This window comes from Anser anser (assembly GCF_964211835.1).
Source record: "Anser anser genome assembly, chromosome: 21".
NCBI classification, from domain to species: domain Eukaryota; kingdom Metazoa; phylum Chordata; class Aves; order Anseriformes; family Anatidae; genus Anser; species Anser anser.
In genome coordinates, this window is record NC_139742.1 from 10,356,254 (window position 1) to 10,374,049 (window position 17,796).

The following is a 17,796-nucleotide window of genomic DNA, read 5'->3' on the forward strand; positions in this document are numbered from 1 at the left end:
ATTCGTTCCCCCATTTCTACACCTTCTTTTTGTTGCAGGCCCGACACCACAAGCTCTGGCTTTACTGCTCTGTTCCAGTGGCTCTGAATGACTTTCACGACAGCAAAACACGAGTGAGATAAGACGTGCAGCACTGCCGTCCCAGAGGAGAACCAATCTCTTTATCTTTGACATTGACAAAACCTTCTAAAAAGAGGGAAAAAAAACTTCTAAACTAGACAGGACTTGGAAAAGGTGAGTGAGGCAACTCCTATGATCCCAAAGAGAAGTGTCCCCAGCGAAATTACCTCCCAGTCCCCATTAGACAGATTTCTGCCTTGAGACAGCAGTTTGTATCCTCTGGAAATGTAGAACTGAATGGCAGTTAATCCTGTTTCTATAAACTAAATGACCTGCCTTGCAAAAATGCCAAGCGCAGCATTTAAATACAGCTGCACTGCATTTAAGCACAGCTAAGCCCCAAGTCTTCCAGATGCCTCACGGCAGCGAGTTCCAAACACGAATAAGAAGACGTTGGAAGGAGCATTTCCATTTGAGAATTCTAGATTTGCTTGTCATTAGGCTTTTCACTCCCTATTGCACAAATCCACTTACCTCCCCCACTGCTCTTCTAGACGGTCTTTTCCTATTTGTTTCCTGGCTGATTTATTAACATCCTCCACACAACACTTAAAGTATTATTTTAATTTTCCCGTCAATCGGTCTACCTGCCAAAGGATAAACCTTACTTGGTTAGATTGACTATCTTCACCTTTCACAGTCCAAAAATAGAAGTAAAATAGGCACCATGTTTTCCACCTGCCTATTCACTGATTAGTTCTTTCAGTTCTGTGGGTTGTCTGGACACGATCTCTCCTCCTGCCACACCACATCTCTCTAATTACCCACTTGTTCCAGCAAGCTCTCATCAAGCTCCAGCAATCTCCTCAAGCTCCAGCATTACCTCATTCTTTTACCTCGGATCAGGGTTGGTGTCTCCTCAGCATCCTCTCTGATGAGGATGGATTAATAAATATACCACAGTCATCTCAGTGCTGTAGCAAAGCACTTCAAAGCACATCTCCGAGCTGCTCGGTATTTATAAGCACAGCATAGCCTAAAAGGCTGTCTGCTTTTCTTCTGCCGGCCTAAATCAGCCACTGATTCAGTTGGTTTGGAACAGATTAACCTACTAGTCACAGCTTCTCTGGAGGGTTTGCTTCACCTCTAAGGTCCCAAAACCACTATGGACTTGGACAGAAACGGAGGCCGAGCGGTGACACTGCCAAAAACCCTCAGCAGTGGCTCACCGAACTCCCAGTGGGGTCAAGCAGACCACATGCAAGCAGCAGAGGTGTGCACGTAGATTTGCACTTCCAAACACTGTGAAGTTGCTATTTTCTAAATGAAGGGAAAGCCAAACAGGTAAACATAACGGCCCACATAGGCAGTGAAACAAAGACACCTTGAGAAACAAGGCTAATTTGCCAAAATAACCCACACTAAATATCCACAGTATCTCCACACTAAAATTAAAGAGATTCTGAATCAGAAACATTCAAATCTAGATGAAAAGGAAAACTAAGGGTTATGACAGTGAAACACAGAAGAAACACAATCTGTGATTGCTATCTTCTGCATTTCTGTTCCATTAAAATACTTACATATGAAAACTACTGAAATGCTGAACTTCAAACTTATTCTAATGAACCGTATCATAACCACTCTGAAATTCAGATATTTTCTACAGCAGGAATTTCCAAACAACCTGTCACTTGATACCATAAGACTATATTAACATTTAAGTGCCTGTTAGGGAAATCTGAGCTTTAAAAGCATAAGGATCACAGACTCATTTTTGAGAAAGACCAGTTTTTATGCAGCTATAAAAGTTAGGAGTGCTTATTTAGAACATTTGTAAATCCCACATTCTCAAACCCAAATTCATATATATTTTGCCTGACATTTATGCATGAAATAATGAGACTACCTTTTAACACAGACGCACAAAAGCTTTGTTTCAGGTCTACCAGATACACAGCAGCTACCCAAAAGCTAACTCAGCAGCAACGGAAGGGGTATTTTCAACACAGGTTACAGCTCTCCCCGTTCACATCGTGCAGTCAGTTGATGGGAAAAGATGACAATCTTTTTGATTCCCCACTGGCACTGTAGTTCCTTGATTTTTATCATATGAACACACTTGAAAGGACAGTTATTCTTGTTGTTCTCCATGTGATTGCTCCTCTTAACGGAATTCACTTGCCACTCATGACATTCCTCCTCTCGCTTTAGCTCAGTCAACCTAGCAATAAGCCCCCGCCAGCCAGGAAGGAACAGCAGGCTTCGTGCTCAAGCCACAAAGCCCATTTCCCTAGACAGCCCAGGAAAGGGAGAGTTGTGCCTCATCCACAGCAGCTCTTTCGAGTCAATCTGCTCCTATCGGCATTCCCTGCCGCAAAGACAGCCTCTGAGAACAGGCTGGCTGAGCTTTACTTCTCAAATAAACGTCCGCACTCACGCACACGGCTTAACGGGGAGTTTCACCAGCCCCTCACCTCGCCATCTGTCCGCTATCCATCTCCCAGAGAGCAACCCCTTGCATCCTCGCCATCCCTTAACAGAACTCCCAGGGACGGCAGACTGCCCGGCAGACCCTCAAGTCTCCACGTCTGCTGCCCCGGTACCCCCACAACTCCGTGCCCAACATGCCCCCGCGCCCCCCACCCGAGCCGTGCCCCCGCACACCGCAGCGCCAGCTGCCCGGGACGAGCCCGCAGGCCCACCCTCCTCCTCCTCCTCCTCCTCCTGCCCCCCCGGCTCCTCCAAGCCCACCCCAGCACCCCGATGCACCCAACGCCTCCCGGCGCCCACCCCCGGCCGCCGCCAGCACCGCGGAGAGCTCCGCGCCCGGCGCGCTCAGCACCGCGGAGAGCTCTGCGGGGCCCCGCGATGCGACCCCCGGCCGCAGGTACGTGTGTCCCCCCCCGGGGACGTGTGTGCCCCCCCGGGGACGTGGCTCCCCCCCACCCATGATATCTGACCCCCCCAGGAACGTGTGTGTCCCCCCCCCGGGTACTTGTCCTCCACCCCGGTACACGAGTCCCCCCCGGGTCCGTGTCCCCCCCCCCCCCCAGCCCGTGGCCGAGCCCCCCGAACCTGTCGTCGCTCTGGAAGGACTGGTCGCCCAGCAGCAGGTCGCGGAAGCGGTAGCGGGGCGGCAGGGGCAGCACCTCGGACTCCAGCTCCGTCATCTTCAGGGCGGCGATGTCCAGGATGAGCCCGCTCCTGCGGCCCCCGCAGCCGCCGGGCGACGAGAGCCTGCGGGAGACGGGGGGGCAGCGGCGGTGAGATTGGGGGGCGGGGGGGGGGGGGGTTCCCTGCCCTGCACTGCCCGGCCCGGCCCTGCCCTGCCCGCCCCCCCCCCCCCGGCACCTCCTCCCACCCCCCCGCAGCCCCGCACGCACCGCCCGTGCATTTACATTGCGGGGCCGGCGGCGGCGCCCCCCCGGCAGAGCGCCCCCCCCGGGGGCATGGGGGCGCCCGCGGGGCTCCGCCGGCCTCGGGCGTGGGGAGGGGGCAGAGCTCGGCCGCCCCCCCCCCCGGCTCGGCTCGGTTCGCTGCGCAGGGCAGCGCAAGGAGAGGAGCCACTGGAAATGGCAAGGGGAAATAAAGACAGCTCGCAGGGGAGCTCTACAGCTGAGAGCCGGATCCTCCCCCTCCGCTTCCCCCCCCCCCCCCCCCAAGGAAAAAGAAGTGAGGATGGTGGAGAGGCAAGGAGACGGCTCCCCGGCAGTGCTGGGAGCAGAAGCACAACCTCCTCTCCAGGCTGCCGGCACTTAAATCACCCGGACAGTCCCGGTATTAAATGAGAAACCGCGAAGGCTGATGACTCAGTCATCCGTCCAGCCGCCAAGTGTCATGGCCGAGAGGATATATCACCGGGCCCTCGGCGTGCTCACGCCTCTGATCAGAGGCGCGGGGGATCGCGGAGCCTGGGAGAGATCCAGAGCGGTTGTTCAGACAAAGAGGGCTTTGGACGGTCACCTACCCGCAGCCTGTTCCTGCCACACAGCAAAGAGACGAAGCTCAGCCAGCGCTCAGACTGGCATTCGAGGTGGCTAAGAGCTTGTCTTTGCTCTCCTTTGTCAAACCACACTCACCAAACAGAACACGGGTGCTACACCGCTCCCCACGTCCACTAGAGCTGCTAATTAGAGCTGATGGGAGTTAAGCTCATTTCACAAGGCAACGAAGCCATTCAATCCTGTAGAGCCAACGTACAGGCACACAAGGCAAGATCCCTGGTCCTGAGCCTCTGGGTCCTGATTTCAATTTCAAATTAATCTGCGCCATGAGAGTCACTCCAATTTCACAGGCCCTTTTTGGAAAGCAGGATGGAGGGGGAGAGCTCAGAAGAGGGAATGTGGCACCTCTGCAGCAAGACGATTCTTCGCCCTCACACGTAAGCTTGAGGTGAGAGGCATGCAAACAGCTGAAAGGGTCCAACTCCTGCCAGGGGCACTTCCAAGGGGCTCACCCCAAGCCTCTCCAAGACTCACTCCTACCACCTTCCCATCGCTTGGCCTCCGGCACATAGTGTACAAGCTCATACAGGGGGGAAAAGGGGAAAAAAAAAAAAATAAAAGCTTCAAATAGCTTAACAGTAGATTATCAACAGACATCTAACTTCTTGCTGCAGGCTGCAGAGATCCGAGGCTCCCCAGATCACCTCCTACCTCTAACAACTCAACCCCCATATGCAACTCCCCAGCTGACCAGGTTCCGAAGTCCTGAGCAGCTGCTGGTCGTAACTTTCTGGAAGAGCAACCAGCGTGCAATATTTCTGCTGAACACAGCCCCAGAAGACAGCCCAGCTCGCTCCCAGCACTTCAGATGATTTTCACTAGGTTTTTTGCTACTTAATTCTACACCCCCAGAGCTTTTCGGTTCCTTTTAGCTACCATATGCACACTGCAGCCGAGGCTCTGTGCTGAGTAATGCATCTGTGCGGGGCCTTGGGCTTCAGGGAGGTTATTCTAAGATAAAAATTGATCTGAAACTTTGTCTTTAAGAGAAATCAGACCAAATTCCTGTCAACTCAAGGACTCCCTCTGGATCAATTGATATAAGCACAGAAGTTAGCTGTCCATCTCTAGCTCACATTGCAAAAGAGGATCTAACACTAATCTAATCACAAAGCCACAATTAAGTCTTTCCCCTTGGAGCTCAACCATAGCTATGTCAAAAGCCTACTTTCCCCAGGCCACCCCCAGCAAAGCGCAGGTCCAGCTGAGACTTATTGTTGCTGTGAGGCCAGGACAGCAACCTAAGCTTGGACTTTCAAGGAGAGAAAAAATAAGAATAAATAAGAAAAAGCATTATTATACTTATATACTTATTATACTGCATGCTTTAAAATGGGGAGCCAGGTGCTGACTCCAATTGTGGGCAATTGTATTTGCATTTGAAGTGGACTGTTACGCACAGTAATTGCCTTTGATTATTAGGTGCCTGTTTAAAGGAGCGAGCATGCTGCTTCCTTTCCCGGAGGAAAGGCAGAAAGCTAAGGCTGCTCAGCTCTGGACACACCGACTGCCATGTGGAAAGGGCACCTTTATGCAGAGCTGCCATCGCGTCCTTCCTGACGCACGCAGGGTGCGGGTAGGCAGGGCTGCCGTGACCCTGCACCCACTGAAAGCTAAGGGCACACTTATCTGTGCACGGCCATCCTCTTCAAACGTCAAGCCTTTGTTTGATTGTTTCTTTAACATCACACTTTTTAAACCAAATTAATCCATCTCTTTTGGCCTCAGACCATGCATCAAATTCATGAAGCAAAGCAAATATTTGCCAATGTACTTTATTACTTCTAAGAAACTGTAATAAAATCCAGCGATACAGTATCTTTGGAAACACAATTTCTGCTATGTATTTGCTTCTGAGTTTGTTCTCACATCCACAGTAACACCTACATTTTGCATACATTCCTTGTTTATTCTCACGTATAGAATCATTCAGAATTTTTAAAGTTTGGCACATTTCTTTATTCTGGCTTCAGATGAAGGTTGGGTAAGGCAAGTATTGCATGCACCTATTTGATAAAGACGTCTTTCTTACACACTGACTTTAAGATGTGTTGCAAATCAATGTTTCAGAAAAAAAAAGTGCTACTGCAGTGCACACAGATTTCCTTACATCGGTACAGAGAATTTGCAACCCTCCTCTCCGCCCAAACATTGGGATTCTGAGCTATAGAAATGCCACAGCAACACAGACAGTTCTTCCAAGCAATAGTGGTATAAAATAAAAAATTCATGAACAAGCTTGCTTATTGCATAGTCTTCAAATACTACTGAAAAAAAAAAAAAATCCCAAAGTGGTTTATAGCTAAATACAGGACTGCAGCTTTATTTTTATCTTGCCTTTCCTTCCTTCCTCCAGAGCCACGTACAACTAAAAATGCACGCTGTAATCAGCATATGGAAACCTCAACACTATTCCACTTCATCGCTACGACACCGTCTCTCCCCCAGCTTGGCCGGCTCCCCACAGCAAGCAGCGCGCCGCGAGGGGGACACCCTACTGCTCCGCGTATTGGGAACACAGAAGCTGGGATCAAGCCGAGCGTGATCCACCCGAAACCTCCCTGTCGCTCTCTTCTACCACTAAACTGCAGCCTGATACAGTCACTGTGCCATTTTAGCAAGCACAACTGCCCCTTGGAGCATGCTCCACCAGGTCTCAGAGCTGCACCAGCCTTGGTTTTCTTCGGTAAGCGTTCTCATGCACGGGCTGGTCGCGATCTCCTTCCTTCTTCCCTCACTCTATTTCCCCACAGGGCACACAGGGAATCTTTGCTGCTGGCAGTGCGGTCCCCAGAGACCGAAGGCACACGGAAGAGAGCAGTGACAGCCCAGGTGCCCGCCTGCACCAGCTGCAGCTGTGCCCAGCCACCTGCCCTGCGGAGCTCATCGAATGTGGTTCTGGTCCTTAGCACCCAGAGACAGCCTTGCCTCAGAGGACACCCCACAGGCTGGTAGCTTGTTGCAGCGCGTTTTAGGATTTTACCACTATTTTTGACTGCATACGTCAATGATGAGGATGGACACAACCCAAGTTCCTCTGATGCTTCCTCGCATGCTGCGCAGGACATGCTTGGCAGCCAGCCCGTGCCATCTCTCACCCTCGGAGCAGGAGCTCTTCTCTGAGCCCTGAGCTCCCCCTCCAGAAGGCGAGTCCCATCCCCTTCTCTTCCCCCGCAGCAAGAAGAACAAGGTCCCACAAGAGCACGTGGGTTTCCAAGCTCCTGGCCCACCCCCAGCCCTGGTCCCATCAGCTGCTGCCTGTGAACAGAGCCCTGCAGGAAATTCTGCCCTTTCGTTTTCTATATTTATTAAAATATATATAATCATCATTTATTTGCTTCTCCTCCCACAGCTCTTATGGTTACCGGGTTACAGTTGTCATTACCCCTTCTTCTCTTTTTTTTTTTTTTTTCCCTTCTGAGTGACATCCCTGTGGGGTCTCCTAACGGCCCGAGCGCGTAGGGAGAGGCAGGCGCTGCCTCCGGAGCTGGGCTGCGCCCCTCTGCTGCTGCTGCACGCGTGGGCGCCGCTCTCTTGGCCAGGAGCTGAGTGCCCTTCTGCAAGGGGCCATGCTGGGGAAGAGCGCACACAGGACACAAGGCTTTTCCCCCCAAAACACGTTTTAAACATCTCTTCTGTCTTCTAAACACAAGTCTCATAGCCAAGAGGTAAGCGATTGCAATCAGAACGCCTCCCAGCCTTAAAAATAATCCACGAGGAGCAAAAGTGCTGCAGGATGCACGAACGGAGCCTTCCCCAGCACGCCCTCATGAAACACCACTTGAAAGGAGCGTTCATGGAGGGCAACTCCACAGACCAAGCGTGGGGGCAGCAGCGATGAACTGGTGAGCTTGCAGTGCCACTCCATGATCATGTACGAAGAAGAGCTCAAACGACAGGCACTGAGGACCCAGGCGCTACAGCCCTCAGCTTGACACAGAGAAAGGGAATCGGGAGAAGATGGGGGCAATCTGTTTGCCTCTATAAGACCATTTTCTTCGTAAACATTTCTGTGTCTACAAGCAAACACCTTCCACATCATTTAATTTTTATCAGCTTCTTGTTGCTTGTACGATGGTCACACTTCTTGATTCAAAAAGGGTTTTAAGTGCTCCAAAGGATATGAAGAGGCCCCTCATAATGTCCGTGCCACTGCTCCAGCTGCTCTTGGCAGCCTTGTCCCAGGCCACGCTCAGTGGGTACGGCGGGTGCAGAACATCCCCACACACATGCAAGATATGAAGTGCTCGGTCTCCCAAATTTAACTCTTCCATCCGCGTTTGCATCCCCCTGGACAGCCGCACTGTCCACGGCAGGGGCTGCAGTTGCTCAAAACTTCTACATAAAACTGCTCAGACCTCTGACGAATCCATCTATTGCTTCGCTTTCAACAAGCAGAGGCAATTTAGCTCCACAGGCCTTGCAGAAAATTTAGCATGTTGTGTATTTCACTTTGAAAACTAACAGGAAGCGTGAGTCAGTGCACAACTCCGCAAGCGTTCTCCCCGCTGGCAATGCTATTTTCTAGAAGATAAAAGTATAAATTGTACCTTCCAGGTCCAGAGTCGTTTTTCTTATTAGACAACCCTGTATTAGCAATTCAGTGCCACATATCCCCATTCCCTTCTGGCCTGATGCACACGTACAGTTTGTACCGCAGGGTAAAACTCCCCGCAGCCGAAGCCCCGCCGAGAGGGCTTGTCACCCCTCTGTCCCAGCAGAAACACGCCGCCCATCGGGCACACGAGTGGCACAAGCCGGCACCAAGCTCCGCTGGCCCAGCCCCGGCGCCTGCAGCGATTGCTCCTGGCAGAGGTAAACACGTCGGGCTGATGCCCCAGGAGACTGCAAAGCCGAAATAGCGCCGGGGGAAAGGAGGAGGGGAGCAGAGCCCGCACACCCCGCGCACCGCTGCTGGCAGGCAAGCAGAGCGGCTCCCTCCTCCGCAAGCCTGGCCTGGGGCTGCCACGGCAGTGGAGCGAGACCGAGGCATAGAAACAGGTTTCAACTCGTGACATGCATCTAGTTACACCTACCATCTGGGGGGATTGAAGCCCCCTAGACACAAACAGTGTAGGCGAGGACAGGCAGGACACCCCAGCCCGGTGCTGCCCGCGGCCACCCGTCCTGCCCAGCCCTTCCCGGCACCTCAGCCACGAGCAGCCTGTGCAGGAAGGACAGATCTGAAACGCTCCCAGCCTGCGAGCCGAGGTCGCTAACCCTGCCGGGAAGCTGCTGGCCCGGCGATCTCCGGGGCTATTTATGGATTTCACCATTAGAGTGGATTTTCCCCTCACAAGCTGCAGCCGAAGAGCAGGTTTCCCCGAGTTCAGCCCTTCCCAGCAAGGACTGCAGCCTTTGTCCTTACCACGACGTTGGGTCTGCAAGGCGGCCTGGAAGCACGTGCAAGCTCACTTAAAAGCAGAATCACTCCCAAAGTTCAAGAAGCCAAGAGACAAGGACGGCCGCTGCTGGGAGTAAGGAGCTGTCCCTCCCTCACGCTCCCACGCCACGAGGCCCCTCGGCGCCGCCGGGGATTTCCAAGCCCCGCACACCGGGCTCCCTGAAATCACCGGGCCTTCAACGACAGGATGCTGTCACGGGCAGGGACAAGCGGCTCACGATTCACTCCAAACAACCACAACGAAAATTAAACCGAATCAGATTATTAAACTAAAAAGAGAGCAATGCACTTGTCACAGCCCCCTGCTCTGTTCCCGGAGCCACTAGCCAACCCTCTGCTATTCCCTGTGTAAGAAGGGGAATATAATTCCTACCGGCAACACCACAAGCCTCTGCACCTCAGCGACTCCTCTGCTCACCTCCTTTAGCTGTCGCTTTTCTCAATGTGGCCATGCTCGCTGCCCAGCCCCAGGGCAGCCCATATGTCCCCGAGCTGGAGATGCCGTAAGGAACCTCGCCCACAGGTCTCTGTCCCCTTTTTCCAAGGTTTGAGGTCTTTTCAGATGCTCTAAAAACCCTCCTGGCTGCAGGACTGCTCCGGGCCCAGGGTCTGCAGCCTGCTCCCACACCTCTCAGCCTGAGCGCTCCTCGGCCTCCCGATCTCGCCGTGCTGTGTCCCTTCCCGTGTCACCCTTCCCGTGTCACCCTTCCCGTGTCACCCTTCCCGTGTCACCCTTCCCACGACACCCAGCAGCTGTCCCTGGGGACCCTGCTCCAGCTGCTGACATCGTGAGGAAGCCCAGAAAGCCAAGTGGGTCTTGGCCACTTCCAGCTCTCCCAGGCAGACGCTTCTCATCCCCCACAGATCCTACCGCTCCATCGCAGGCTCCATCCTGCCAGCACGCCCCTTTGCAGGTGCAGGCAGACCTTCTCCCTCCAGCCTGGGGCACAGAAAAGCTTTCCTCCAGCCAAACTGAGCCTTGACAGTCCTTTACCCTCTTGCTGTTGCCCAATCTTTTATTTATTTATTTTTTCCTGGGGCTTCCCTTCCCCACGCGGAGCTTACCTGGGACCGACTTCATCCACCCCACCTTGGGAGCCAGCCAAAAGCCTCATCTCGGCAGACGCCTGGCTGCAGGCAGGAGAAAGCTACCTGCTCCCAGCTGCCATCAGGGTGAGCAAGGAGAGCCCCTCCAGGCAGAGCTCGTTACTCCCCGGGATCGTTATTCTCAGGAACCAAGGGCACACCAGGTATCCCACAGCACAGGATCCTCTCACTCGCCCTTCTGCCCCCAGCTCTTACATGCCCTCCCAAATCTGCCAGTGCCCAATACTTTTCAGGCTCGTATTAAAAAAAAAAAAAAAGAAAAGAAAAAAGAAAAAAAAAAAAAAAGGCTGCAAAATCAGGACACTGCTAATTCTTGCTAATGATCTGCTGGGAAAAGCCTCCCTTCTGCTATCAGCAGCCAGGAACAAAGCACAGAGAAGAAACTTCTCGGCACTCCAGACCCCTGCAGAATGCTCCCTTCTACTGAGAGCAGAAAATAATAGAGAGGCGTGGGAGGAGGAAGAGTCTTTTCACATTGCTCGGGGATACAAAGGCTTACAGGAATAAACCCCGAGAGGCAGGCTTGTCAACCTGCCTGCCAGACCAGGGCTGTAATGGGGCAAAGGGGGGGATGTCTCCTGGTTTAGGAGGCAGGAAACAAACAGAAGGGCAACATGAAGCAAACGTTGTTTGTGGGGTCCCACAAGGCTCGCTGCTATTCCGCGAATTCAGAAGTGATGGCGATGAATCCAAATTATCCAGTACGGCCAAACCTGGACCTGACTGTGAAGAGCTGCAGGAGGATCTTACAGTACTGCGCGACCTGATGATAAAATACCGATGAAAATTAGCATCAATAAATGCCAACTAATCCCAAACGGGAAGGAAAGGGACAACGGATTCCTGCACAGGCACTAAAAGGTCTAGCAAATGAGCAGCCAGAAAAGAGCCAAAGTCACTGCAGATAATACCACAGTCGGCAGCAGCCTGGCAGTGGTGGTCGGAGAAGACAAGCAGAACCTGAGCAGAGGCTGTTGGGCTGCAGGCAAACCCGCAGCGGAGCCGCGCACGGTTCTGGTTCCCCTCCTCGGAGATGATGTGGCTCAGAGAAGGGCGACAGAGAGGAGTACGGGGATGTAAAGCACTTTGTACAAGGAGAGACTAAACAGATCAGGAGGAGCCTTATGCCTGGAAAGAGATGCGATGAAAGGGAGGCGAGATCAGACAGAGCGACCAAGGAGCACATCACAGGAGCTGCAGGAGCCCCGGGCAATTACAGGGCAGCAGGCTCAAGCAGAAAGCAGCGTGCTTTCACACAGACCAACCGCTTCAGAGAAGCCACATCCTCTGGTGGAGGCAGAAAGTAATGGGTTTAAGAGGGACCAAGCAGGTCCCCGGGGAGGCATCTGTCCCTGCGGCTCTGCACAGCCGTGGGACACGGCCTCAGCCCCAGCAGCGTAACCGGGGGCTGTGCTGTGCCTGCCCCAAGCGCCTGCCACCAGCCGCAGGACACAGGGACCAGAGGCGCCTGGGTTCACCCCAGTACCGCCACTTGTCTGTTTTTATTCACAAGAAGGATGAATGAGATATTCCACAGTCCGGCACAGTTTGGCAGGGACGCAAGAGAAATATTAACAAGGCTCCAAAATAAATTGAGTGCGGCACTTGGGAACCATGCGTGGAGGTCAGGAAGAGGTCTCCGCTGGAGAGCTGGGAGGATCCAAATAGATGCTGCAAATATTTCTGCAGAGCAGAAAAAGCCTTGAACACAGGCAATGACCTACTTTGCTGCCCTCCAGTGAAGGGTGACACAGCCATGCTAGAACCCAATGGCATTTTCTAATTGAACTAAATAGCAGGGACATTCCAGAAACCCCTCTCTAGAGACAGATGGGTCCTGCGGGATGCTCTCCTGTGGTGGTTTTAGCAGCACCACCTGCTGACAGACGTGCCCAGCCCTGGACTTCAGGCTCCTGCACGCTGTCCCATCCTAGGCAGCTGAGGAAAACAAGAGCAGAATTCCTTCTTATCTCTGCTACATAAACACTGAAAATACGTGGTGTTTGGCCCTGGAGTTTTACGGCTCCCTATTGCAATTTCTCCTGGAACAGGGAGGCCAAGATCCCCACAGCCACAACGGTTGTTGCAATCCACAAGGTTGGCTTTTTGGAAGCTGATAAACGTCTAAGCTAGTAATCCAGCCTGGCAGAGCTGGTCATTAATTAGCTACGGTCTGGTTCAGTGCGAGCTCTGCCAAGGAAGCATCTTGCCACTCATTTCCAGGAAGTGGAAAGAGAGCCACAGGCTGCCAGCTACGGGGACCACTCCTCTGCTGAACCGAGCCAGGTCACTCGGCAGACCCAGTGTGGGGCAGGAGAAGCCGTGGGAGAGCCATCCTGCACCTGGAGCAGTGCGCGCATTGAGCCTGAGCCCAGTTTTAGTCAATGTCTTTCTGTTGCCTTCACATCCTTCGTGGACTCAGATCAGCCCTCGCATCGAGACGAAGCCCTGGAGAGCCAAGGACAGCGGGCGCTCGGCTGGCCTGGCCCCAGCAGAGGCTCTTGCCAGAGAGGCAGGCGATGCCTCCAGGCAGTTTTTGCTGCCGCTGCTTTCAGCCTGGCTGCGACTTCCAGGACAGCAAGCACGATCCTGGCTGCCAGCCCGGTGGGACTGGGGGCAGACCCCGCTGCGGCACAGCCCCCATTGAGACCAAGCCCCCTCCATGAGCACAGAGCAGAAAGCGGCTGCCTCTCTCCACCCAGGAGACCCGGGAGCCAGGGCAGCAGCACAGAGGCACAGCGGAAGCATGAAGGACCAACACGCTGCCCCGTAACGGGGACAGTCACGACAGCCCCCAAGCAGCCTTCAGGGCGAACAAACCCAGCAGTGAAGCGCACCCCACGGCACAGGGGAGCCCAGGGACTGGTCCCACGGTGCCACACCAGCAGCACGAACGGGCCCCCCGGCTGCAGCTCTCCAGCCCCCAGCTGCAGCCTCTCCAGGGCTCGCCCTGGTGCTGCCGGTGCTGCTGTGCCCCGCGGATCCCACTGGGAGCAGATCCCAACGCCGTGGCGAGGTGCCCAGCCGGCACGGGACGGGCGGCGCACAGACAGCGCTCCTGGAGGAGGCTTCAAAAACAGACACGAGAAAAGCCACGTACGTCTGAGGCACGGCCGCGGTCCTCCTAAACGGCTTCTCCAGGTATCACCGTGCATGTCTTCTCGGTTCGCCTTTTTCTTCTGAAACAAGCCATGGTGACGGGAGGCAGCGGGTGGAAAAGCCACGTCTGCTCTTGCACGTCTGCTTCTCTCGCAGGCCCCCTCGCTTGTGCAGGGTATTTTCGCGTGAGCCCTTCCATATGGCCTCTCATCCATCACTGCTCCTTGCCAGAGTGCCCTTACATGGGCAAGGCGGAGGAAGCAGAGCTTCTGGCCAGGAGGAAATCCTGTATTCCCCTAAGTGACAGCCTAGCTCCTTGTACAAACATTTACCCATGTTTCCCATGAGGTAGGAAAGTAAAATTTAGGCTATGTGTACCCTAAGTGCCAGAAATGTGTATTTGTTCTCCAAACATTCCTTTAAGTGCTTTTATGGTTAACCCCTTGCTCTCCGACAGCTTTCAGGATGATTGTCCCCTTACAACGAGGACCAGCAGAGAGCACACAGACACTTACACCCACACCTGCACACTCAGGTGACCAAGGAGATGGAGTTTATCTCCACCAGCTTCCAAGTCACCCCTAGATTTGCAGAGCAAGGGGACAACAGAGGCATCAACCCATTTTAATGGGGCCAGCCCAGCTGACGTCCCATTGAACACGCATGTTAGGCAGAAGGCACATTTAACGTGCTACACGTCTTTGCCGCTCAGCTCTACCGCGGCTCTCACATCACATCCCCCGCACACACCTCTGGTGCCGGGTCTGCTCGTCTGCCACCACCCCACAGCCGCACGCACCCAGGCACACGAAGCGGGGCCAGGAACCCACACGGGGGTCCTGGTGTGTGCCAGGCACGCTGTGCTCAGCAGGCACAAACCCTGCACCAAGCAGGGAGCCTCCCCCTGCCTCAGCTGGACAGAGGAGGAGCCCCAGGAGGCGAGGAGGAAGGTCTCGCCCCGGCACAGGCGGAGGTGCTGAGCACAGGCGATCACCCACCGCAGCGATGCACGCCCCCAGCCCCAGGGGGAAACCAAGCAGCAGAGCAGCTAGCAGGCCCCCAGACCACCCAGAGGGTGGGATGGTGCTTGTTGCTCCGGCGCGTTTCTCTTTGCACTGTTTACAGTGAACGTTTCCTTCTCCTTCAGCACTGCAAGCCTACGTTAGAGATCCAGGCTGCACCAGAGCTTGGGAAATGGGCAGCTGCAGGAAACTGCCAAGTCCCGCGGGCTCGAGGCAGCTCGTTTAGTACCTCTGGAAGGGCAGCAAAGGCCCGTGCCCAGCAAGCAGGCGAGAGGAGCCACGGAAAGCAATGGCATTTCAACCTCTTCAGAGCCAGAGGGGGTTAGAAACACACGGAGCTGTGTAATCATAATTAAAACCCCAAGCTCTTCTATTCAGCTTGAGAAAGACAAAGGGGAGGACCTTTGGACAAGGATTTTGTTGTGTTAGATGAGGATAAATTCCACTGAGCAGTATTGCAGAACAAGTAGAAAGGAGCAATAGCTCTGCTGTCCGAGCTCGTGGTTGTCCCGGGTCGTTGGCCCCCACCAGCCGCCTCCCCTGACTGCTCTCTGCGCACACATGGACGCATTTGGTAACCTTATCGAGGACACTGTGTCTGCAAACACACCGAGTACGGGTGAAAAACGAAGAAACAGGTTTAGGTGAAGGTACTACGGCCCCGTGGCTGCCCCAGCACGCCCAAGGCTCCCAGACAGACAGACAGACAGACGGACTTCCAAGCGGTGCTTTGGGGAGTTGGGTGGTCCTGGTCCTGAGGCTCCGCAGTGCCTGGGCTGCATCGGGCACCGTGCCTCTGCAGAGAGGACAGCAGGGGGAGAAGTGATGGGGGACTCACCCCCAGCAACTCAAGGACGTTACTGATTGCCCAGCCAGCGGCAATGTTCTGAAGTTAGAGAGTTCACTGACTACACTGCTCCATCTTTTTCTATCTCGTCTTTCAGGAATAAAAGAGGGTCTGCCCAAATCAGTGAGAAGATGTAAACATTAAAAAAAAAACAAAACAAAACAAAAAAAACCAACCACACCACTACAGTTGTCCAGCTCTGGGCACAAACCCAGCCAAGGTCCTCATCTGCCAAGAGAGAACCGATGCACACACTTGATTTGCTCGGTGAAGCTGACATTTGCTGAGTGTGACAGTCAGAAGAGCCGCACCAGTAAATGCAATCAGACTGTCGACAATATAACGGAGTTACCGGGAAAAGCTGGGAGACTCCGGCAACAAGCACATGTCCCCTTGTAAGAAAAGTGTCTGCCCCTGCCCAGGCACAAGACAGGCTCCTCCTAGGCACACCGGGGAGCAGCTCTTCGCTGCTGCACCGCAGCCCCTGCCTGGCCCCGCACCCCGTAACTTTGGCCAAGGACCACACGGGGACAGAGCATGGCCAGGATGCGACCCTTCCGCAGGCCTCAGCCCGGGCTCGGTTCAGGGCTCAGCTGAGGCAGCTCCCCCAAATCCGTGCCCAGCCTGCGCACCTCGGGGCCCCTCCGTGTGGGGCAGCAGTGACAGGGGCCTCCGGGCACCGCCGCCCCCAGCAGCCTCCCACTGCCCCCTTCCTGGGGCGATGGCACCCAGAGGGGGATGTGGGGTGGGGTAGGGGGGGGCTGAAAACGTCCCGCACAAACTTTCATAGGATCACAGCAGGGAGGGGGCCTGCCGGAGCCCCGACGGGTCCTGGCGGTGCCCCCTTCCCTTCCCCTTCCCCTTTTCCTTCCCCTCTCCCTTCCCTTTCTCTACCCCTTCCTTTCCCCTTCCCCTTCCCCTTTTCCTTCCGCACTCCTTTCCCTTTCTCTTCCCCTTCCTTTTCTCTTTCTCTTCCCCTTCCCCTTCCTTTTCCCTTTCTCTTCCCCTTCCTCTTCCCTCTCTCTTCCCATTTCCCTTCCCCTTCCCTTTCTCTGTCCCTTCCCCTTCCCCTTCCCTCCCGACCCCGCGGCCCCCGACCCCACCTGTGGGCGCTGCCATCGTCGTAGAGGAAGGTGCTGTTGGTGTAGCACTCGGAGCACCCCGGGGCGCCTCCGGCCGCCCTGCCCTCCGCCGGCCGGTAGCTGCCGGGCAGGCTCCGCTCCTCGCCCGCGAGCGGCATGGGGGCAGCGGCTCGGAGCAGGGCATGGGCGCCCGGTGCCGCTCCCGGTGCCGCTCCCGGTGCCGCTCCCGGTGCCCGCCGCCCATCACGGCGAGCCCCGCCGCCGCCGCAGCCCGCGGGAGCTCCGCATCTCGGCCCCGGGGGCTGCGGGGCCGGGAGGGTGGGAGGGAGAAACGGAGGGAGGAGGCTGCCGGGGGGGCGGGAGCGGCCCGGGGGGGGGGCTTGTCTGAAGCGTGGGGGCTCGGCACGGCACGGCACGGCTCGGTTCGGCAGTGCTCAGCACGGCACGGCACGGCTCGGCTCGGCTTGGTTCGGCAGTGCTCAGCACGGCTCGGCTCGGTTCGGCACGCCTCCCCCGGTGCTGCCCGCCGAGGCTGGCTGTGGCACGGCTCGGCACGGCTCGGTTCGGCAGTGCTCAGCACGGCTCGGCACGGCTCGGTTCGGCACGGCCGCTGCACCGCGCCGCCACCTGCCGGCCGCGCCCGGCCCCGCCGCCCGCCCCGGGGGTGTGTTTTGGGGGGGGGGGGGGGGGGGCTGCGTGGTTTTGGTCGATTGTATTTTTGTTTTTTTGGCCGCCAGAGCCGCGTCAATATTTGTGCTGCGCGCTGGAAGCGAACGGCCGAGCCGTGCGGAGCCGTGCGGAGCCGTGCGGAGCCGTGCGGAGCGGCCGGGCACTGATCTCCCGGGGGGGCCCCGCTGCAATAACACGGAGCCGCCCCCGGGCGGGGAAGGGCCTGGAAACGAGCCGGGAGCCGCCGGGAAGGGGTTAAGGGGAGCCCGGGGGAGCCCTCTGTCCCCGTCCCCTGGGCGTTCAGCCCCGCGCGATGCGGTGCCACGCGTGATGCGGTGCCACGCGTGATGCGGTGCCACGCGATGCGGTGCCACGCGTGATGCGGTGCCACGCGTGATGCGGTGCCACGCGTGATGCGGTGCCACGCGTGATGCGGTGCCACGCGATGCGGTGCCACGCGTGATGCGGTGCCACGCGTGATGCGGTGCCACGCGATGCG

At 55.7% G+C, this 17,796-nt stretch overlaps 2 protein-coding genes across 6 annotated transcripts in view; one reads left to right on the forward strand and one right to left on the reverse strand.

The window, feature by feature from the left end:
* Window positions 1-17,263, reverse strand: part of KCNT1 (potassium sodium-activated channel subfamily T member 1) — a 72,760-nt gene extending 55,497 nt beyond the window's left edge. For 3 of the 5 annotated variants that reach the window (XM_083807766.1, XM_083807771.1, XM_083807779.1), the window contains exons 1-2: window positions 16,650-17,263; window positions 3,139-3,300 (exon numbers count right to left, since the gene is read on the reverse strand). In XM_083807766.1, the coding sequence (XP_083663892.1) occupies window positions 3,139-3,300; window positions 16,650-16,786 (299 nt within the window). In that variant the 5' untranslated portion in view covers window positions 16,787-17,263. Of the gene's footprint in view, window positions 1-3,138; window positions 3,301-3,461; window positions 3,485-13,678; window positions 13,817-16,649 lie in introns of those variants that run through there. The other 2 variants (XM_083807767.1, XM_083807764.1) reach the window with 2 other exon arrangements.
* On the forward strand, window positions 11,193-16,615 carry LOC310885129 (uncharacterized protein; the record flags this gene model as incomplete). The annotated part of the gene is made up of 3 exons (XM_083808074.1): window positions 11,193-11,279; window positions 12,745-13,719; window positions 14,825-16,615. The coding sequence occupies 3 exons, from the start codon at window positions 11,193-11,195 to the stop codon at window positions 15,023-15,025; spliced, it is 1,263 nt and encodes a 420-aa protein (XP_083664200.1). The 3' UTR covers window positions 15,026-16,615.
* Window positions 17,264-17,796: the final 533 nt, after the last annotated feature.